Raw genomic sequence first — 22,887 nt, 5'->3', positions numbered from 1 at the left:
GTTATACCCCATTCTCACACAGCCCCTCACTCCAGCCCCTGGCAACCACAATCTGTTTTCTATCTCTATGGATCTACCCATTCTGGATACTTCATATAAATGGAATCATACAATATGTGACTTTTGTGTTTGGCTTTTTTCACATTATGCTGTGTACATATGCTAAGTGTACAATGTACTCATACATTGTAGAATGTATCAGTGCTTCGTTCCTTTCATGGCTGAGTAGTATTCCATTGTATATATCTATCACAGTTTGTTTATCCATCAATGGATGGACATTTGCGTTGTTTCCGCCTTTTGGCTATTGTGAAGAGTGCTACTATGAACATTTGTGCACGTGTTTTGAGTACCTGTTTTCAGTTCTTTTGGGAATATAGCTAGGAGTGGAATTGCTGTATTGTATGGTAATTCTATTTAACTTTTTGAAGGACTGCCAAACTGTTTTCCACAGCAGCTGTACCACTTTGTATTCCCACCAACAGTGCATGAGGATTCCAATTCCTCCACATTCTTGCCAATACTAGTTATTTTCTGCTGTTCCCCCAGTTTTGTTGACATATAATTGACATACAGCACTGTATAGGTTTAAGGTATACAGCATAATGATTTGACTTACATTTATTGTGAAATGATTACAAGTTTAGTTAACATCCATCATCTCCTATAGATACAAAATAAAAGAAAAACAATTTTTTTCCTTATGATAAGAACTCTTAGGATTTACTGTCTCAGCAACTTTCACATATATCATACAGCAGTGTTAACTGTTGTCTTTGTGTTGTACATTATTTATCTTATAACTGGAAATTTGTACCTCTTGACTATGTTGTCTACCCTCTCCTCCACCCCCAACATCTCTGGTAACCACAAATCTGATCTCTTCCATTTTCTTGTTTTACTTTTTTTTTTTTAAATTAAAGCTACCCTAGTGGGTTGCATTTCCCTAATGACTAATGATATTGAACATATTTTCACGTGTTTGTTGATCACTTGAATATCTTCTTTGGAGAAAATTCTATTCAACTCTTTTGCTTATTTTTGAATGGGGTTGTCTTTTTGTTGTTGAGTTGTGAGTTCCTTATATATTCTGAATACTAGACCCTTATCAGATGTATGATTTGCAAATATTTTCTCCTATTCTGTATATTTTTTCACTTTCTTGATACTGTCTTTTGATGGACAAAAGTTTTAAATTTTGATGAAGTCCAATTTGTCTATTTTTGTTGTTGTTGTTCATGTTTTTGGTGTCATATCTAATGATTCATTGCCTAATCCTTGGAGCACATTTCAAAAGAAAAATAAAATTATAGCTGTATATCTGGAAAAAGACAAAGTTTTGTTTTACTTGAAACATAAATTTATATTCACCTGTTAATCTGTTGAAAAACAAAGTGTTTCTCTGAACATGTTTACTGAGTGAAAGGTCACTTCTCTTTTGCAAAAGCCACAGCTATTTGATACACATTTTTGTCTTCTTTTAAGTTGATTAAGAACTTAGAGACACCTGCAAAGCAACCTGTCTCCTAATAGTTCAAGGTTTTTATAATTTCCACCCTTTCTAATTTTTTACTGTTAGCTTGACCATGCATAATTTGATGGCAATATTTTTAGCCTTTCTTGAGACATTTCAAAAATACTCATATTTAATTGGTGTATGTAATGCTTAATTATAATAAGCATAATTATTAGGTATAATAAGTATAACTGGCATAAACAAATTTGGGGACAAACACATCTGCCTTGGGAAATATATAACACAACTGGTAGGAGCTGAAATACACAGATGTAGAAGAGTATAGTCTACCAGCAGAGTATGTTTGTTGTGCCTTAGACATCAGTGTGCTTACAACACAGAGCGAGTGAACAGTGTCATCCAACAAGTGGGCTAAGTGAAGAATCATTAAGAGAATGTCTACTCTACTATTCCAGAGGTTAACATTCAGAATTACTTTAAGAACTTTAAAAAACCTGTGGTAACATATACATAATATTTACCATTTTAACCATTTTAAAATGTACAATTCAATGGCATTAGTTCAGTCACACTGTTGTGCAACCATCACCGCCACCCATCCCTAGAACTTTTTTTCATCTTGCAAAGAGAATTACTTTTTAATAATTAATATGCAATGCCCAGGCATACAGCTCTGATATACTAGCTTCCAAGTAGATATCATTGGCACTTAGTAGCTGTGTAAACTTGGACAACTCAACCTACCCATGTCTCAGTTTTATCATTTGTAAAATGGGGTTGATATCTACCTCACAGAACTGACAAAAGGACAAGATAGTATGGCATTTGCTAAAGCACTTTAAAAACTGTTAAGCATTTTATAGTTGCCACTTATGATCATTATTATTGTTAACAGAAAAATTTGAAGAAACTTTATAGAAAGCTGAGACTATTCTGACCATGTTACAAATATTATTTCTAAATATTTACATTACCATATAGTCAGATTGATCATCATACATATGTTTTACTTGCTTATTGACTGACTGTACCCCCTACTACAATGGAAGATTCATGAAGGCAGTGATTTTTTACTGTTTTGCCCACTGCTCTATTTCAGAGCCTAGAACAGATTAAGGCATACATATTTCTTGAATAATTGAAAGAATGTTATTTTATTCAGCAGTAAGTGTGTTATTGGTGCTCAAAAAGTATTCATTCATGGTAATGACAGTTTAAACATGTAAGTCTTTAGGTGTCCCCAGTGCAAAATTAATATGTGTAAATCACCAAATGGAACATTTCTAATATGAGGAGACTTCCCAGACTAGTTCAAGGTTAAAAGGAAGTCAGGTTTAAGAATATTAGAAATGAAAAAAGTTATTCAAGTTTTCAAAATGTGTCCTGATTTTAAAATTTTAGAGTACTATTATTATAATAAAAGATGGGCTTTCTTTTTTTTTCTTAATTTTTATTGTGGTAAAATATACATAACTTAGCATTTATAATCTGAATTATTATTTTAGTTATTATAAAATATTGGCTATATTCCCCACGTTCTACAATATATCCTTAGCTTATTTTATACATAATAGTTTGTATGTATATGGGTATTAATTGTGTTAATATAACCAAGGAAATAGTTAAAGTACCATTCTCTCTTTTCTAAATAAAACAGGTAGTGGCAGACAACACTATTGCTCATTCATATCTGATTTCAAGTGTAGCCACATGACTTGCTTTGGCAAATGAAATGTCAGTGGAGGAAACCTTGTGTCATTTCTGGGCAGAAGTATTTACTTGCTGGTACTTAACCCTCCATTACATTCTTCCCTTGCAATGGATATCGTGGGAGTACCCATTGACATGAAGGTACCATAGTATTAAAGTATTCTGGAATGTTGAGCTGACACTTGGAAGACAGGTTCCCCGGAGAGTCTCTTGGAACCACAGTTGACTTTGTATAAGCAACAAATTAGTTTTTGTTGATTTGGAAAGTGCATATTATACTGAGATTTGGGAACTAGGTGTTATCGTAACACAGTCTATGGTGTTATCATAACAGTCTATAGTGACTAATGCATGTTGACAAGATTTTCTCCTAAATTTTGAATGGAAAGTTAAAATAACTATTTATATCTCTAAAATTTTGTAATAAAGTATTATTTCTATGGGAGACAAAGCCATATATACTCACATGGTTTTAAAAATGGAGAGAAAATGTTACAGACAGGAAACCAAGGAGTTTAACGTTCCTTTAAATCAACCTTGATTCTAATGTGAGGATAAACTTCAGCAAAGTTGCTTCTGAGATATTTGGGAATAATCCTCTTGAGTTACCATCATTATTGCCTAAAGTTTTTTCTTTTTCTAGATTCTTTCTTTCCACAGAGATATGTGTCTTCTCCAATAATCTCTCCAGATTTAGACTTTTTTTTTGACTTGTTAATTTTTCTTGGTCAGTGATACACTGGGGTCTCCTGGGTGATGCTTCCCCCGGCCCCCTGCTCCCCCGCCAAAAGGTAAGAATTTGAAATTGCTAGTCAGGTATTTATAGTGAAACTCTGAATCCTTGTCTTTCACATGTTTGGAATACTTACTGCCACTTTACTAAAGTATCTTGCTAAAGTTATGTGTGGCTTTCCTTTTTGAAGGAAAATTTTAAAACTAAGTGGGAGTGGAATGGGGTAGGGGAGGTGACTCATGCATCAAATGCAGATTTATTCCAGTACTGTTATCTGTGATAAAGGAAGCAGTTAAGAGTCACAATTGCAGAATAACATTGAAAGAATTTAAACAGGCATTTCTCAGTACTGCCATTGTTTTCTTTGGTATTTCATTAACACTGTAGGTGGGGAGGTGCTGGGGGCTCTGGCACAAAATAAGTGAAAGGGAAACAACTTTTATTTCTAGTGGGTTTCCAGCATTACCTAACAAGGGCAGCCACATACATGTTGATTCTGTTCAACAAATATTTTTTGGGTACCTTTTAAATGCCTGCTATGTACTAGCAGTGAACAGAGAACCCTGCCTTTTGAGAGTTCACCAGGCTGTGTTGATCAACCTTGTGAGAAAAATGTTAAATCATTTGCCTTCCTCAATTTTTTTCATATAGATCAAATATAAACTTTGGTCAAACATTCAAACTGATGGCGAAAGCCTAAAAGGAAGAATCATCTTCACTTTGCGGAGACGATTTTGTTTAGTTTTATTTTAAACTATTCATGAAAAATACATACAAAAATATAAATCCATCATGTCTACTGATTTGAGACATAAGCACGATCCTAGCTATTTGACTATTATCATCATCATTATTTATTTTTTGAAAAAATTTTTATTCAGGTATTGAGGGTCAGATCTTTAGGAGAAAAGCCTTAGGGCTTTTTTTTTTTTAACAACGGAGAAGGCCCCTCTTCCCTCTGAAGGCTTACAGTGCCGCTTTGGGCACTTACAGAGCACGGAGAAAGTCAGTTTCTCCAGGCTGTTTAAAAGAGCGTTTCTATTCGTGGTCCTGGTGATGACACCATCTTTTCTCCTCAACAGTGGCAGTTCCAGAATTTCTACATAGCTTCGGGTATTGCCAGGGTAGGCAAGCTGGTTGAGAATCGGCTCTAGCACTTGCCAAGTCTCCAGGAAACGTCCCGTGTGCATCTCACGGTACATAGGTAGGGGGAGAACTCAAGCCCTCAGGCCATCGCGTCCCCACTTCCTAGGAGTGGCTCGGGAAGGGCACCCGAATCAGGCTAAAGTGAGCCGGCGTTAGGGCGAGAGAGGCAAGAGTTGCGCGAACCACTTGTAGGGCCTATTACCAGCTACCCCGAGGGAAAGGGTGAAAAATCACTCATAAAGGAGGAAAATCTTGACTTCGCCGAGGAACAACCGCCTTCCCTCCATCGCCCAGGTTTCCCATGGAGAGGTCACCACCGGTCTTCATCAGGCTGGGCAGAACCTATAAGGCATCACCACCTAGAACTAAAACTAAACCACCAAACGACTCTCCAAAGCCTCCCTCAACACGCTCTCTCCATTGCGTTCCAAACGCAAACATCGGGGGCAAAAGGAGGCTGCACGAGTCACGTAGAAAATTAGGCTGCCCTTTTCCATGGCGATAATCGAATTAGCCTAAAATTAAACATGAAATTGGCCCTTGCCGGCCGTGGGGACAAAGCCCCCATTGTCCCTTGGCTCGGACAGCGCGGCGGCGGTGCCCACCCTGCCCAGGCCAGCCCCGGCCAGTCCCCGCGGCAGGGGACAAGGTCGGCGCTGGGCCAGGGCAGAGGCTGCGCGGGGAAAGCGTGGACGCGCCCGAGGTTCGGGTCGCGCGCGGAGCAGGCGCCGGGTGGGCGGCTGCGGGACTCGCGGCGAGCGCGGAGGGCTGGCGGGAGTGGGAAACCGAGGAGGGAGGAGCGCGGCAGAGCGGAGGAGGGTGTGCGGGAGAGAGCGTGTGTGCGCGCGCGCGTGTGCGCGCACCCGGCGCCTGCCCGCGTCCGCGCGCTCCCTCTCCCCGCCCCTCGCCCCCTCCCTGCAGCTCCCTCCCCTCCTCCCCCCGCCCCGCGCTCCCGCCCAACCCCCGGAATCAGTGCAGCTGTTGCCGAGCAGGCTGCGGATTCCTCCAGTCCCTCCCTCTGCCGCCTCTCCGCCCGGAGCGAGCGCGCAGCCCCGCGCAGCAGCGCCCACCGGTCCCGTCCTGTGAGCCCCGGCCCCAGCCGCGGACAGCCCCGCGGAGTCGCCTCCCGGCCCACCCGCCCGGCCGCCGAGGAGCGGGAGGAGGACGGGACCCCGGCGCCCCCACCCCCCTATCCGCGGGAGGTAGGTAGGGGGCCTGAGGAAGGAAGATGCCAACTCACTGGGGCTGTCTCCCGGGCTGGCTCCTGGGCGGCGGGAGGAGGGGCGCGGGCCCAGGCCGGGAGGACGCGGCTGTCCCGCCTTTGCCCTGCGCCCGGGGAGCGGGGTGGGGGCGGGGAAGCTGTACAGCCCGGGCAGTGGCGTCGCGGGGAGCCGGGTCTCCAGTGGCTTCTGAGTACGCGGGCTGTGCGGGGCGGGGGGCGGCGGGCGGTGGGCTCCGCAGTGAGGCGGTCGCAGAGCAGCCGTGCGCACCGCGGCCGCCCAGCCTCATCCCTGGACGCATTGGGGCCGATTCCTTCCCCGCCTCCGCCGCCTCCTCCCTCCAGCCGGGCGCAGCGGCCCCCGGCGCGGGGGTGGTTGCGAAGTGGGCAGACGGGAGGGTGTATTTTCGGGTGCCCTCTCTCTAGCCCCGGCTGGTGGCGAGCGGGAGCGGTGTTGACAGGGCCGGGCTCTGCGCGTAACGGTACGGGGGATGCGGCCAGGCGTGGTCCCGGCGGCGCCGCGCTGCAGCTGAAACGGAGGCGGCGTCCCGGCGCCCCCACCCCCGCCCATCCTCGCGCCCGCCCCCCGCCCTCCCTGCCGTCCCCGCTCTCCCAGGGCTGGGCGGGAGCCGCCTCAGGTCGCGGAGCCGCCGCTGCGCCCGCTCTTCAGCTCCTGCCACCCTCTCTTCAACAGGTTTGTGCCAGCGCGGGGACCCTCCGGGCTTGCCTTTGGGGTGGTGGGCTGGAAGCCCCTCTGGTCATCAGCCCTCACACCACGGCCGCGGCCCTCTTTTTGGGGGGAGCCTTCCCTTTGTTTTTGTGATAGGAAAGATGCCAAGTGCCTGCCGTCAGATGGGGAGGGGGAGTGTTGTGGGCATCGGTACACAAACCGTGTCCGTTATTTTTCCAGTCAAAAGCTGGGCCAGATAGTAAGTGAGGAGAGGGCGAGTATGGGGGTGCTTCGGCGAAGGAGAAAAATGGATTCGGCGGGGTTTATCTGGACGGGGATGTGATTTTTTTGGCAAGATGGATGGCTCACGGTGCCCTCGCCGTGATGCAGCACAATGCAGCAGTATCGCAGCCTCCCCTGGTTCTCGCTGGCGGGGCTTGGCAAGGCCACTCGGCGCCTGCGGCCCCCGCCGGGCCCCACCCAGGCCCAGGGCTGCCCTTGGCCGAGACCCGGAGCTGCTTCTACCTTGTCATGCAGCTTCAGCGGGATGTGGCGTCGGGAGGACCAGGTCACCTAGTTGTGAGGTGGGGGAGTCTTCTCTTTGGGTAACCCCCTCCTGCCTAGTCTTTTGGGCCCTGCTGGGATGAAGGGGTGTCCTGCAGTGCTAATGCGGGCAGAGGGAGTCGGCCTGCGGCTGCGGACCGGAATCTGATCTCCGACCGAGGGACCTGAGCCGTAGGGAGGGGCTGGCGGGAGGACCGGGCCCAGTGGTGTGCGGAGGCAGTGGTGCAGTCTGTATTGGGAGTCGCAGCGTCTTTTCACCCGTAATCCGTAAACCACAGCCCAACTCTCCACCTATTTCATCATGTGTGAAAGTTGATGTTTATTATTTGGTGCTTTACAGCTACGACATTACGGTTCTTCTGTCTTTGATCAATACTAAGAGTATGAATTTTTCCTGTAGGAAACCATTTTTTGAAATGAAACCATTGATACATTTTAGTTCATATGTCCCTGAGACATTTTAAAAAATATTAACATTCAGTAAATTGTTTTAAAAAGAACTTATATATGTTTTTGATGGCTGGTAAATGATTTCTTTAACCTGTATTTGCTTTGTTTTCATTGTTTGTGTTTTCTGTAATAGAATACAATTACATATTCGGACTCTTTATTAAGGATTATTTGGTAAATGTGTCATGGTTGATGGTAAATTGGTATTCAGATTGGCTTTGATAGCCAAGTTAAGTCTCCAGTCATGAATAATGGGATTGTGGTGGTAACTGACTGCATTTGTTTGTTTATATGTATGTGTAGTTTTTATATACATATATTTTGCAGATGTGGCCGGGGAGGGGATTGTGAAGGGCAGACCACCAGGGCCTGTGTAGCTGGTATCTGGTCAGAAGGAGATGTTCCAACATCTTCATCTGTTTAGTCTGGGGTAGTACCCGAGGAATTTCCCTTCTAAATGCCACTTCTACAATTCAATGTGGGATGGTAAATGGGATACATTTCAGATTTCACCCCAGGCTCTTCTAGAATGTATAGGTGAAAAAGGGGATTTCAGTATGTTAACTGGAAGGGAAGATCAGTGTTTCAAAGCAAGGTGTGTCTGCTTTTATTTTTTAAATCTCTAATGAGCCCAAGTTAGTGGCATTTGATTTTATGTGGCTCTGCAGGATAGAATTGGCTGCAGAGTGTGTGGTTTATGTGCATTATTTTCAGTAATGGAGGGCCATTAAAATGTAGAATTGTTTAGATTTGGGCTAAACCTTTGTGCTGGTTGTATAAAATCATGTTGCATTCTGATGTTTGGGAGTATTCCTTCCATGGATTATCCAGACATTTTGGATTTATTGTGTTGTAAGAAAATACCGTGTGTTGATGTCACAGGAGGTTTAGCTGTTCTGACTTACCAGGTGCAGAATTCTGTTAGGTTAAGCTCTTTGTAACTCTGTTTTCTCTGGATGGACCAAAACCTTCATCAGAGATAATGAATGAGAAGTACTGGGGCAGTGCAGAAACTGCTGTCACTTGGATGTCTTCTGATGTGCAGGCTTTCGGTAAAGAGCATCTCTCAGATGAGAGTAGTAACAACTGTCTGTGATGTTGCAGGAACAAACGACAAGACCTCACTCTACTAGTGACACATCTTTAGCAGAGACTTGGCATTGGCAGAGTTTCCTTGGAAGAGTATGTGAGTGGTTATTTTGTCTTGCTGTATGAAAGTATGACTTTACATGTAGAAGTACTATTTTGAGATGGGAGGATTTTACTACTTCTAAACAAACATAGGCCTGATGAGTGGAAATTATTCGGTGTGGTTTTTGTTGAGATAATAAGCTTTTCGTTTTAACAGCATCTTCTTAGAATTCTAAAGCCCAACATATATATTTTTTACATGCAGTGATGGGATGCTCCTTTAATTATGTGGGCCCCCCCACCAACATCTGCATGATAATCAGGCCTTAATTAATGTTTTGTGAATGTATGGTAGTCCTGGTTTCTTCCTTCGAGACTTTTGGGAATGTAAACCGTTCTTCCATAAGGAAAGGGCTAATCCCCCTGCTGGAAAAGCTATTTCTCTAGGTCTGTGCAGGTGAGTAAAACCTCTCCTGGAGTTCTCTTGTAAGTTTTCAGTCTTTGCTGTTTCTCAAAGCACCTTTTCTTTGCAAAAGACCTAGTTTAGTACTCTTGATTTTTTTCTGATAACAAGTGTCCTGTATCCAAGTTTTTATAGTGTAGGAATAACGTCATCAATCTCTACTTTGGGGGAAAATGAAACGGTCTCAATTAGATACTCTCATATTTCTATTTTTAAACATCACCAGAGAAGGCATTTTCATGATGTCTCTTGCTACCATAGTGAGGTGAGGTTCGTGGACCAGCAACATCAGGACAGGATCACTTACCAAGTGGGAGCTTGTTGTATATGTAAATTCTTAGAGGCTCAGTCCTTTCCAATCAAAATTTGCATTTTAACATGACCCCTAAGTGGTCTGTATGGACATTAAACTGAGAAACTGCTGTACTCTTTCAGCTAAAAGACCTCCATATCAAAATGTTCTTACTAGTATCTTTTGTCTTTTGCGGAAGTAACAGCATATTTTTTCCCCTTATATCACTAAGAAATTGATGCGTGCATTGTAAGTTATTTAATACAGAAATATTAAATAAATATTTAATTTAAAGTTCTATAATCTTTAGGTGGAAGAGCTTTATTTACTGTGTTTATTTAGATTAATCATTTTTTTATGTTCTTTGCTAAAACACCTCTAAAGTTGAAAAAACAATCTCCCCAACCCCGCCCCCCCCCAGAAGAAGGCATTAGTTTTCAGATAGCAGAACTGGAGTCCAGGAAGCTAAACCCCTGAGCATAGGGTTCCCTCTACTACCTCTGCTCTCCTCTGGCATCTTGTTCTCTGTCATCAGCTATTTTTCCTGGTATATTCAATATCCTGACCTTCTGGTCCCTTTTTTTTCCCTTAAAGTTGTTTTTTATTAAGTGATTTGTATATACAAAACAATGCTCATAAAAGATATGTTACAGAATCACAAACCAATGAACACTCAGGCAGCCACCACTTAGTTCAAGAAGAAGAGCCTATTATACATTCAGAGTCTCCTCTGTGCCCCTCTGTCATCCCATCTGAAGCAACCACGGTCCTGAATTTTGTGTTTATCATTCCCTTGCTCTTCTTTATGGGCTATCCTTTTAAAAATTCTTATTTATTTTATATGTTTCAGAACTTTATGTAAATGAAATTACACTTTACATATTTTTCTGTGACTTGTCCTTTCAGATTAACATATTCCTGAGACTCATTCATTTTGTTGCTGTAGTTCATTCATTTTCACTGCTGTGTAGTATTCCACCATGGCTTAGTTATTCTTTCTACTGTAGATGGAGATTTGGATTGATTTTAGTTTTTTGTTTTTCTTTTGCTATTATAAAAGGGCTGCTATGAATGGGTCTTCTACATGTCTTTTATTATGTATGTGGGGATACATGCACATGCACACAAACATATTATTTGTTTTTCTCTCTCTCAGGAATGAAATTTGCTGGCTCATAGGGTATATGCATCATCAACCATACTAGATAATGCCAAACCTTATAGATAATGCCAAAGAGATTGTATTGATTATATTCCTACTAGAAGTGTACAGATGTTATAGTTTTTCCACAACCTTGCCAAACTTCAAAATGTTGTCCAGTCATATTTGTGAAATGTTATCTCATTGTGCTTTTTATTTGCAATTTCCCTGATTATTGAGATTAAGTATATATTTATAGTATTGACCTTTTGTGTTCCCTCTTCTGTTAAGTCCTTGTTTAGTCTTTTGTCTGTATGTCTTTTAGATATTTTTCTTATTGATTGATTTAATGTAGATTGCCTAATAATCCCTTGTGGATTATATGTGTTGCAAAAACTACCTCCCAGTTTGTGGTTTTTTTTTTTTAAACTCTTTGTGATTTATTTTGATCAACAGTCACTCGTAATTTCAGTAGAGTCATAATCAAGTTTTTGTCCTTTAAGGTCTGTAAGGATGATTATGTTGTAGAAAATTTTTCCTTGGTTTGGAAAGAGCTTGGGTTTTAGAGTCAAACAGATCTGGGCTCAAATCCTAATGCTATTGTATACCAGCGATGTGGTCACATCTAGGTCCTTGGGTTAGTTCATTACTCTTGGAATCATGATTTCCTCATCAGTAAAGTTGAAATAATAATACTTCCTCATACAGTTGTGAGATAGCAGTGTACAGTGCTAGGCACATAGTAGGCGTTCAGCTGATAACAGTTCCATTCCTTTCTCTTTGGACTACCCAAGCTATACAAGACACTGACCCCTCTTGGAGTGCTTTCTTAAAACTACCTTAACATTTTTATGTCAAAAGAGCTGTTATTCTTTTATTTTTAAAAATTCTGTGTTACCAATGGAATTTTTATATTGATTAACAGAGGCTGCTCAAGACCACTTAGTGGAGACCCTTTGTCAGTTCATTTTCCCGTTCTTGAAAGTAGTATAATTATAGTTCTTTTACCAAGAAACATTTATATGAACGTTATTCCTTTGCTGCTACTCTAAGATTACTTTGCAATATGGTTTTTAATGTAGTAAATAACTATTGGGTACCTCCTGTAGCCAAGGCTTGTCATTGGGTTAGGATGATGGTGGTGTGGGCTGGCTTAAAGCTGAATAAGAATTAGCTCCTGAATCCAAGGACTTTATACTCCTAATGTATAGAATATACTCTATATGTACACGGAAGATAAAGATCTTTTACTGACCAGGTGTGTGACTTCAGCAAGCCATTAATCTTTCTGGTCTCAGATCTAAATTTATCAAATGAAAAACTTAGATGAAACCCTAGTGGGGGTTAAAACCTGGCACATGGGCACCACTCCCTGTGTCCCTGGGAGGCATAGAAAATCAATCAGGGCACTCTTTCTGCAGAGCTGAGATGGGGCCCCAGGAACACCCTCAATACAGTGTTTGAGTCAGGAACTGCCAACTGATCGGATCTTAGGTTTCAAGATCCCGTACACCTAAAATTCTGTGGTGGTATTTGAGTAACACAGCGCTTCGGCAGTTGCTCAAAACACAGTGGAACAGGAAGAAACTAGAAGCAAGGAGACAGGAAAGAGGTGATGGTGAAGGTCCAGAGATTAAGGGAGCAAGTGATGGTGGAGGTTGAGAGAATGAGGAGGAGGGGAGAGATGGGAGAAAGGTGGTGAAGACCCAATCCTTTGCTGACAGTTTGCATGGTGACTGGATGGGAGTGGTCCTGAGTGGATGAGGAGCTAAAATAAAGGGTTCAGGTTTGAATAATGACAAAGAGCATGGTTGTCACCATGATGATGGAAGTAGACAGGTTAAGGGGAAGAGTGGATATCTGGTTGGGAAGAGAATCAGTTTTGTGTTTAAACATGTTGAATTTGAGGTTCTGGCAGAACCCTTCGTGGAGATAATGCTCAAGAAGTTGAAGGAGACAGGTCAGGGCTAGGGTGGCTGAGGAGAGGCTGTTGGGTGCAGGAGTCCCGAGCCTTAGGCTCTGGAATTACTCCACCTTGTCACTCCATGCACTGGCTGATTGACCTTGGGCAAGCTGCGTTGACCTCTCTGTGAGCCTCAGTATCTTCATCTGCAAAATGGTGGTATGACAGTTTCTGTCACAAAGGATTATGAAAGCTAAGTGGGATAATCCAGTGCCATCACAATACGTTTTAACTATCATAAAACGTGGAATTTTTGCTTAGTGTGTCTCACTTTTATGCTTCCTTTCAAATAATTTGATTTATTCAGAAAAGATACATTCCAGTAAACAATACCATCATGCAGATAAATAATGCTAAGTCTATATTAAACTTGTCCCTATGTCTAATTAGTAGGAAAAGCAAACATGATTAATACTTATTTTTAATAAATGAGAAAACGCCAAAACCCTAGTGCTTAGGGAAAGGATAGGAACAGTTTGTAAAAGAAGATAGCATAGAAGCCAATAACCGTATTCAATTGTTCAAACCCACCAGTAATATGAAATAAGAACTAAAACAATTAGATTAACTTTCCACTTAAATTGGTAGGTAATGCTCTCTGGGATGCTGTGGGTTTGGGCCTCTGCATCACCTGTTGGGAGAATATTTGGATTAATACAAACTGAGTGGAAAACAGGGGGTCCTGTATATATAACAGAAAACTTAAATGTTTATGCCTTTTGGGCTGAAATTCCCCTTGTAGTTCTGTAATCTAAAGAAAGAATTAAAAGTAAGGACAGACTTTTAGGCAGGAATTTTCTTAGCAATATTAATAGTGGAAAAGCAAATGTGGCATAGTCAAATAAATCATGGCACAGGCATAGTATGGAATTCAATGTACTGCTTAAAATAACGGTTAGAGTATTACTGAAAAGGGAAAAAGCTAACGGTATAATATTCAGTGGAAGTATCTGTATGCAAAGCTGTACAATATGCTATAACTCCAGTTTTGTTATATTAAAGACTGGAAGGAAATACATTAAAATATTAATGGTTTGCTTTGGATGGTGGGTTGATGGGTGATTTCCTTTCTTATATGAAAGGAAATTCCTATGACTTAATGTTTCTCATTTGGAGTTTTGAAATATTTTACAAATAGAGAAGAGTACAGTAAATAATATAATAGACTACTATGAGGATCATTTTTTAAGTAATAAAAAAAGCAATCAACCATTTAGTTTTTAAAAAAGAAATGAAAAAAGTAAGCCTGGCCAATTGTAGATTATCGTTAGGGGATGGTTTAAGATTCCCAAGGGTTGTCATATCTGTCCTCTGCACTTATCTAGAGCAGTGGGAAAACATCAGCATCTGTAAGTCACCTTCTGAAGGGTGTGGATCTGAGAGGGGTAGAGCATTCAGATGTAATGGAATGATAGCTTGACACCACTAATCTGGGTCAGCTTAAAGAGTGGGGAAGAAGAGGTTTCTTTATTGTTTCCAAACTGCACACTTGTGTGATGAGAGCAGTGGAATTCTGTGACGTATTAGTTCTCACTTGTAGAAGCCCAAACACTGCTGCTGGAACTAATTTTGTAACCATTAGACCATCAGGTTTCATTGGTATTGGTCAGAAATGTAGATAAAATTACAAGTGAAATACCATATGCTAACACATATATATGGAATCTTAAAAAAAAAAAAAAAAGGGTTCTAAAGAACCTAGGGGCAGGACAGGAATGAAGACTCAGATGTAGAGAATGGACTTGACATGGAGAGCGGGAAGGGTAAGCTGGGACGAAGTTAGAGAGTGGCATGGACATATATACACTACCAAATGTAAAATAGATAGCTAGTGGGAAGCAGCCGCATAGCACAGGGAGATCAGCTCGGTGCTTTGTGACCACCTAGAGGGGTGGGATAGGGAGGGTGCGAGGGAGGGAGACGCAAGAGGGAAGAGATATGGGAACATATGTATATGTATAACGGATTCACTTTGTTATACAGCAGAAACTAACACAGCATTGTAAAGCAATTATACTCCAATGAAGATGTTAAAAAAAAATTCTGAGTGAAAATTTTAAAATAAAAATGACTCCAGATTTAGATTACTTCCAATTAATGGTTTCTCAGCATTTGGGAATATTCAGGCTAAGAGTGGGAGGAATGAATTTTAATTTCTTATGAAAAATTCTTATATGTTATATATGACATTTATGTATGCATATAATGATATCTATTTTTTTTTTTTTTTTTTTTTTTGTGGTACGTGAGCCTCTCACTGCTGTGGCCTCTCCCACTGCGGAGCACAGGCTCCGGACTCGCAGGCTCAGTGGCCATGGCTCACGGGCCCAGCCGCGCCACGGCATGTGGGATCTTCCCAGACCGGGGCGCGAACCCGTGTCCCCTGCATCGGCAGGCGGACTCTCAACCACTGCGCCACCAGGGAAGCCCTAATGATATCTATTTTATCTATTAAATAAATGAGAAAGAGAGATGTGTGTGATTGAGAAAGCTCCACCATGAAGGGAGACAAAGGGCTATTTTAAGACTTTTTAAGTGGGGAATTTTATAGAGATAGTATTTTGAAGGAAGGTGAATCCCAGGAATGAGTCACTTTGTCCTTAGCCGGTGAGGGAAATGTTTGAGAGGAAATAGTACTTTCTGTTTTATGGTCCACGTCCTCAACTGTATTGGTACTTTGTAAAATGTAGCTTATAAAAATGAACTAATTTACTTTCAGGAATTTTGTATTTTTTCTGCCATGAACTTTAAATGGTTGATTGAGAAGGGGTTCAGGTGAAGTGTGCTTTGAGATATGAAAGTAAGATGTTATAACTTCAAGATTGCTTTAAAATTGGCCCTTGTATATAGGCATCATAATTCGATTCTTAGTGAACTCTAAAGAGCCATTTGACAGCTCCTTGCTGGTTCTGATCTTTAACATATAAACTTGAAGCCGTTACTTAGGCAGTAAAATCTGTATGAGAATATAACTACGAATTGTTTACTCAACAGATGAAATAGGATGAAATTTAGAATGACATATAAATAGAATTTATTCTTTTGAAATATATATGTTCAGTGTTTAATTTGTATAATTAAATATGTCTCTGCTTAGTAAGTTCATTAGCCTAACAGTGGTTTATCTCTGGGTGATGGGATTGTGGAGGAGCTCTAATTTCATCTCTCCATATATTCCAAATTTTTTGAAAATACTTACCAATAAACTTTTGATCTTTATTAAAAATATTCTAACACTCACCATAACAAACGTCATTTTAGCTGGATAAAAACTAATGAGTGAAATGATTAATCAGCTAAATATACCCTCTGCTGTTCAATTTTTTTTCTACCAGGGCTTTCAGAAAGGCAGCATTAATAGTACTGAAGGTGTAAAGAACGCCGAAGTTTTGAAAAGATTTTTCCATTCCTCATTTAAATGTGCAGTTTGTTAGAGCCTTGCCATTTCCGTGGAGTGTGGGAAAAGATGTAGAAACTGGGCCACAAGGGAGCCTGACAGAAGCATCATCCGGGCGGAAACCAGCCTCAAATGGCTACTGCCTTCGGTTCTGGATGAAATCTCTTGTTGTTTCCCTACCCTCTTGGATGGCTGTTTCAGGGATAATTTTTGTCCTGGTGTGTTTGCTTCAAGGCCAAATCTAAATGTTCAAGGGCTACACATTTTTCCGGAATGTTCTTCACCAGCTGTACAGAGTCTTTGGGGTGGGATAATGCATATTTTTATCACAGTCTAGGGCTTTCCCCCCCCACCTTTTATCTTATTTAAAGGGGAAGAAAAACCTAGATTATTCCCCAAGACAATACTTATTATTTTTCTCTGTGATGTTTAAACATTTTCCATTGTATTTTTTAACCTGTAGCATAGGAGTGCTTTTATAGGGAGAACAATCATCTTAAAAGTTAAAAATGTTCATTTTCTTCACCTTTTAGAATCCCTGAATTTTTGACAGTGTCTGCTACTATATACAGTATGTCAGGTTTTTTCTGAATAGTTTATGTAGAATATATACTTTCAAAAAGGTATAAATTAGCATAAAATCATCATAATGTAACAATTTCAAAATAATATTTATTACCAAAATAATAAATATTGTAGAGCATATGGAAAATAAAAATGAACACAAAGAAGAAAATTAAAGTCACTGACCCCATTCAGTGACCCCAGAGACATGCAGTTATCATTTTGATGTTTGTCTTTTAAACCTTTTTTCCCTCTGTACATATTTGTTCGTCTCATGAATAAGGGTCAGTCCTCAAATCTCAAGCTAAAGATGTAAAGTTTTCATAGTCTGAATAATCCCTCAATGTTTATCACCCTTCCAGTTGGTACACGTAGCATGACGGAACATAATATCTTATTACTACTGGCCATATTTAAAACTGTGGCTTATGGATACTGTCGGTTTCCCTGAGTTGTTTCAGTGGCGGGGTGTTAAGGAAAAGGCAAAGATTGAGAGAACCCCAAATTTGCTTATTGTAGATACTTCTCTTCTTTAAAAAAATTGTTTTATAGTGGAAAAGTACCAGAAATTAAGCTATCATTAGATAATGTGTGTTTTCTATTTGGTTTGAGAGGAATTCCCGTCAGAGTTGCATTAATTCCCTTGAGAGACATCTCCGTATGCTTCGGACAACATCTGATTTTACTTTTGTCTTCAGATTTCAGAGTCTTTGGAACCAGCTACCCTATAAAGTGTTGCAAATGGAATGGATGTGGTTATTATAATCTTGGTTTTAAATGTAATAAATTTTACTGGGCTGGGTTTGGTTGTAATTGTTGAAAGCATACAGTATAGCTCAGCTTTCCTAGGGTATTTGTATCAGCTGAACTCTTTAAAATTCTGTCTTCGGATCCGGGATCTATTTCAAGGAGAAAAAGCAATATACATGTTCGATTATGCAAACCAGTTTCTTACGCCGTGGGACCTCAGATGGTTGGATGGGATGCAGGTGACTTGCTGGCACGTCTTTGTTGCCTTAATTCTAGTATAGTTGGCCTCTTCCTGAAGAAGGTGCTAAAATGGTTTCTTCATGTGTTGAGGGAAAGAGGGAGTGGCAAGAGGGGAGAAATACCCTTTCATTGGAAGAGAAAGAAAGCCCTTGTCAGCAATTTCTGTGAGGTACTTTGTGGTTGTTACTGGTCTCACTTGGGTTGGTTGGCCACAAGGAAAAATGGCAAATGACCTTCTTCCCAGGTTTAAACACTAAGGCCAGTGGTGGCTCCTTGCACAGTTTAGAGGGGAAATCTGAGCTGGGCCTGGTGATGGATGGAGCTGGGCTGGGTGATGGATGGAGCAGGGCTGGGTGATGGAGCTCAGGTACACTTTGTGGACTTCCTCTCTCCAAATGAGGGATTGTTCAGAAACTCCCAACCTGGTGGGAGTCATTCTCTTTGAGGGTGGCCAAAACCCATCAAGGGAAATGTTTGATGGTTAATGTGCCTGGGCTGACTGAAGCCTGGAGTAGGGAGGGATCTCAGCTTGACCTACAGGCAGCTGCAAACGTTGAGTCTTGGCACCGGGGGAGGCACTGAGCTGAGGCAGTGCCCAGCGTCTGGTCCCGGTGCCCCAGGTTAGGAAGAGCAGGAGGCTTGAACGTAGCCTTATCTGGACCTTTGACTGGATGAGCACACCTGTCTCTATTTTAGGAGGCGAGTGGTTAGAGGTATCAGTCGGGTAACTTCTCTGAAAGGGGCCTGGTCCTTCTCACAGCGAGGTTGACAACTCTGTGCTGCCAGCTGTCCTTAAATACCTGACTTATCTCCTGGGGTAGAGTCGAAGAAGCACCCTGATCCTGGAGCAGAGACATTTGTGTGCCATTTGAGCAGAAGAGAAACCAGTGCACACTTTGTGTTTTATTCTTTAAGGTAGGTTTTTTTGTTTTGGGGGGGCGTTTTTTGGTCTGTTTGTTTTTAAATCAACACCCACTGCCAGAAGAATTCCTGAATTTCCCTGATAATCAGGATGATTTCTCATTTTGAAAGGCTTGTTTTGCTTTTTAAGTATGTGTTCCTGACATTAAGAACATCAGCTTTCATCCTAGTTCTAAAAATCTTTGATTCAGAAAGGGTGAAAGTTTAGACAGCAGGCTAATTTATTGTCTTGTTCCTGAGGAAGACTGTTCTTGTCTGTCGGTTGAATTTTATATATATTGATATATATAAATATATATATATATATTTCCAGTTCTGAAGAATGATTTTGTTAGTGTATGTTTGCATGAATATTTTATTCTTAATTATAATATATCTTCCTTTTTACTATACCCTTGTTAAAGGAAACTTGTTCACATGAAATAGATATATCTTTAGTGGGTCATGCTTGAGAACTGCTTCTCAGTCCTCTCAACTTTTGAAGTCAGTAGTTTTTTAATGTAAAGAGTGTATCGATAGCTAGCCCATCACTGGAATGTTGTGCAGCTGTGCAGACCATGAGGCGCAAATGTGCTAATTAAATATATTTTTTTAGCAAGAATGGAATGTAACAGCATGTGGTTACCCATTCCAGTTTGTTTTTGAAGAGGACTTTTTTTTTTTGGCCAAATATTAACAATTAGAGAGTACATTGACTTAGAGGACGTAATGCTATGTTAAATCGTTCTTTTCACGGAGGTAATGGGACTCATTAAACCCTGAGATTATCCTTTAAAATACACCCTGATTAATAATCTGCCTCAAAATGTAGGCAGTGGCTGCATGACTAGGGTCTAGCATCTGTAGTCGGGATTTGATCTTGTTTTTTTCCCTCTGTATCAGTTCTCCTTCCTTGGTTGGTGAGTATTCAGCCTTTCTCTGGGCACTGACACACAGCATTTCCTCCCAGTTTGAACGGTATTCTGATACTTGTTTTGGGGACCCATGTGAATTGGATCATTTGGATTAAGCTGCATCCACACAGATGGTGCTCTGATTTTTTTTTTTTTAGTCAGACATTGTTCAAAGTGAACGGATGGGAATAAATGGCAGGTTGGTTGTGTAATGTGGCAACATCTTACTTAGTGTGTCTTTAGAGATAAGTGGGGTGAGATTCCAGCAAGGCTGTGCATAAAAAAATTAGAATGTGTTGGAGAACTGCCAAGAGATTGGGAGCAAGCTGTGTGACAAGCACTGATGCAGCTTTGTCCTGTCTTAAAATAGCTACAGTTCAACAAAATATCTTGAAACTTGTCATTTCACTTGAGCAAAGAATTGGAATAGAGGTGGTGGCTTTCCTCTTTAGCAAGGTTTATTTTTATTTATTTATCTTTTTGTTCCAGTAATCTTAAATCTTGTGACTATATGGAGGAAAACACTTCTGTGTAATATCAAATCTTGAATGGTTTTACCTGGACTAATGAGTAACGTGTTCTCCCAGACTTCACGTGGAGGTTCCTCTGCCCCACCTACTCCACTCACTGCAAAATATGCAGTCTTTGTGGTTTGAATGAAAATTGGGGCCCTGAAGGTTTAAAAAAAAAAGTCCTATATTTTATATATCTGACTGTCATTTGTATATGAATTATTGATGGTTGGATGCCCAAACATTGTAGAAGCAGAATAAAAGGCATTTGGTTACTGTCATGCAAAATCTTATTTTTTTCTTTGCTTACTCACTTTTTGACTTCGTGTCATTGGCCATTTGTCTGCAGTACTTGATTCTTGTGTGTAATTGTGTGTTTACTTCCTGACTGTGGTCTTTCAAAAGTGTTTTTAATTGCAAGGCTTGTTTTTTTTAAGTCAGCATGGTAGAAACAAGGGGGGGGCGGGGCTGTGCAGTCTTTAGGAGGAGTCCTGTGCGGGGCGCTGGCAGCCTGATGGGGACATGAACAGCGCCGGTGGGGTTGGTGGGTTGGGTGGCTGGGTGGAGGCAGGGGCTGCCTGTGGGGATAATACAAAGAGTTTGGGTTCTGTGAAGATGAAATCTTTAAAAATGCAGTATTTGGATTACTGAGTGGAACTCGAATAAGAACAGAGGATTTAGATATTAACTATAACAGGAAAACAGTGAGTGAACCTTTATCTTAAAGCGCTTATATACAAACCAAGTTGCTAGTAAGAATTTTCTGAAAGTTGGTATTAACGGATATCTTAATTATCCTCTAATTTAAAGTCTGTTAGAAGTTTGGACTTGGACTAATTGCAATAATTTTATAGCTTTTTAGAGTGCCCCGCAAATGGCTTTGTTTCTTTTGTTTTGCTGTCTGCAGATCTATAATATTTTGAATTTTGCTTTGCCACTTTTTGTATCTTACATATGTTTCAGAGGGCTTCTCCTTGTATGGAAACATTATTTCTGGCTCTATGTAAGTGCCTCATACAGAGATTTATAGTTTATAATTATTAGGTCTTTGGCCAGTAAAGTTAAGGTTACTTTTCTAGGTGTGTTTTCAGAATCTGTAAAAAACATTTTGTTTTTTTTTTACAACATGAAAAATATTTTGTAGAAAATGTGGAGATACTTAGCTTCTCAGAAGTATTGATCTTTTTCATTCTTAAATGGCAAATGACTTCTCTATGTGGTATGGTTGATGTATTGGAAAATTTCTTTATGATTTCCTAAACTTTTAAAATTACGCTTCTGCCTTTCCCTTCTTTTACATATTCCCTGTTTTTTAAAACATACTCTTGGATAGCCATGTTGGTAAGTTGAATTCAGAAGGTGTGAACTGTGAGCCAGAGCCACCAACCAGTTCCCTTTTTACTTAACACACCATTATCTGATCTGCTTGTGAAACTTGATTTGGGGTTATTTTCATCTCAGACCATTCTTTTAATCTTGCAAGAGAGTTCAGTCATTCAGTGTAAGCAGTGAAAAGCAGGCAAAAAGTAAAATATTTGAATATCCCTTTTCTGGATTATTGTCTAAATTAGAAAATCATTCATTTAAATTTTATACATGCATACAGCATAGTATCTCTGTTTGTATGCCTTGTATTGCCACAAGCTTATAAGACTAGGAACAAATAAGGTTAGCATTTAAAATATTCCAGACATAAAAATTTACAGAATTTGCTTATATATGTTGGGGGACACACAGAACAGACCCAGGGTTTTAATTGGCTCTTTGTGCCGGGTGAAGGCAGATGGAAACGTTACAGAAATCTGCTGCAGATGGCAGTGGGGTAGACTGGTCAGGACCACATGGAAGTTCATACCAGGGGTAGGTGGAGCAGTGAGTTGGTTTATGAAATGCTAGCTGTCTTAGATGTTTCTACAGCTGTTGTCAGCTAGCTGAAAATAAATTGAACTTGTTAAAATGGTAAGAGTTTTGCTGTCTGAATAGGTTTAGATAAAATATTGCCTCAGATGCCTATAAAGATGTCTATTGTTAACATTATTATTATAACACAAAAAAAATTGATAATAACCCAAATGTCCATCGTTGGTAGGTTAGAGGAAGGAACATTATGGAGGCAGTACAATATAGTGGTTAAGAGTGCTCACCCAGGGGCTGCCTGGGTCTGGATCCCGACTCTCCCATGGATTCACTTTGTGACCTTGGGCAAGTCATTAACCCTACTCTGTCTCAGTTTCCTCATCTGTAAGATGGGCACAATTGTAAAACAGGCCTTAGAGAGTTATTGTCGGGATTAAATATGTTAATGTAAGTAAAGTGATTAGTCTAATACCTGGCAAATATATAACTATTAGTTATTATTATACTGATAAAAATATTATTATTATTGAAAACCTAATAACATAGAAAAGTTTTTAATATAAGGGGAAAAAAGCAGAACACAGGATTATATAAATGGTATGATCTCAACTATGTACAAAAACAAAGAAAAAGAGATAAGAAAATACTCCAAATATTAATTTTGGGAGAGAGTGGTAGGATTACTTGTGATTTTTATTTTTGTCTCCATGCTTTTTTGTATTTTCCAGTGTTCTACAATCAGTACATCTTACTTTTATAATTTGAAAAGATAAACTTTTTTTGGAAAAGTGAAT

General features: G+C 40.5%; 2 protein-coding genes across 3 annotated transcripts in view; one reads left to right on the top strand and one right to left on the bottom strand.

The window, feature by feature from the left end:
* Positions 1-4,611: 4,611 nt before the first annotated feature.
* Positions 4,612-22,887, bottom strand: part of LOC125960783 (uncharacterized) — a 37,442-nt gene continuing 19,166 nt past the window's right edge. The window contains exons 4-6 of the mRNA XM_049695804.1: positions 7,325-7,528; positions 6,307-6,903; positions 4,612-5,408 (exon numbers count right to left, since the gene is read on the bottom strand). Of these exons, the coding sequence (XP_049551761.1) occupies positions 5,301-5,408; positions 6,307-6,903; positions 7,325-7,528 (909 nt within the window). The 3' untranslated portion in view covers positions 4,612-5,300. The remainder of the gene's footprint in view (positions 5,409-6,306; positions 6,904-7,324; positions 7,529-22,887) is intronic.
* The window catches only part of SPTBN1 (spectrin beta, non-erythrocytic 1), a 193,690-nt gene continuing 176,878 nt past the window's right edge, over positions 6,076-22,887 (top strand). The window contains exon 1 of one of the 2 annotated variants that reach the window (XM_004284364.4): positions 6,076-6,268. The gene's annotated coding sequence lies outside the window, so the exon portion shown is untranslated. Of the gene's footprint in view, positions 6,269-6,844; positions 6,980-22,887 lie in introns of those variants that run through there. The other variant, XM_049695929.1, reaches the window with a different exon arrangement.

Source organism: Orcinus orca, chromosome 13 (assembly GCF_937001465.1).
Source record: "Orcinus orca chromosome 13, mOrcOrc1.1, whole genome shotgun sequence".
Lineage (NCBI taxonomy): Eukaryota > Metazoa > Chordata > Mammalia > Artiodactyla > Delphinidae > Orcinus > Orcinus orca.
This window is presented reverse-complemented; position numbering and strand designations above follow the sequence as displayed.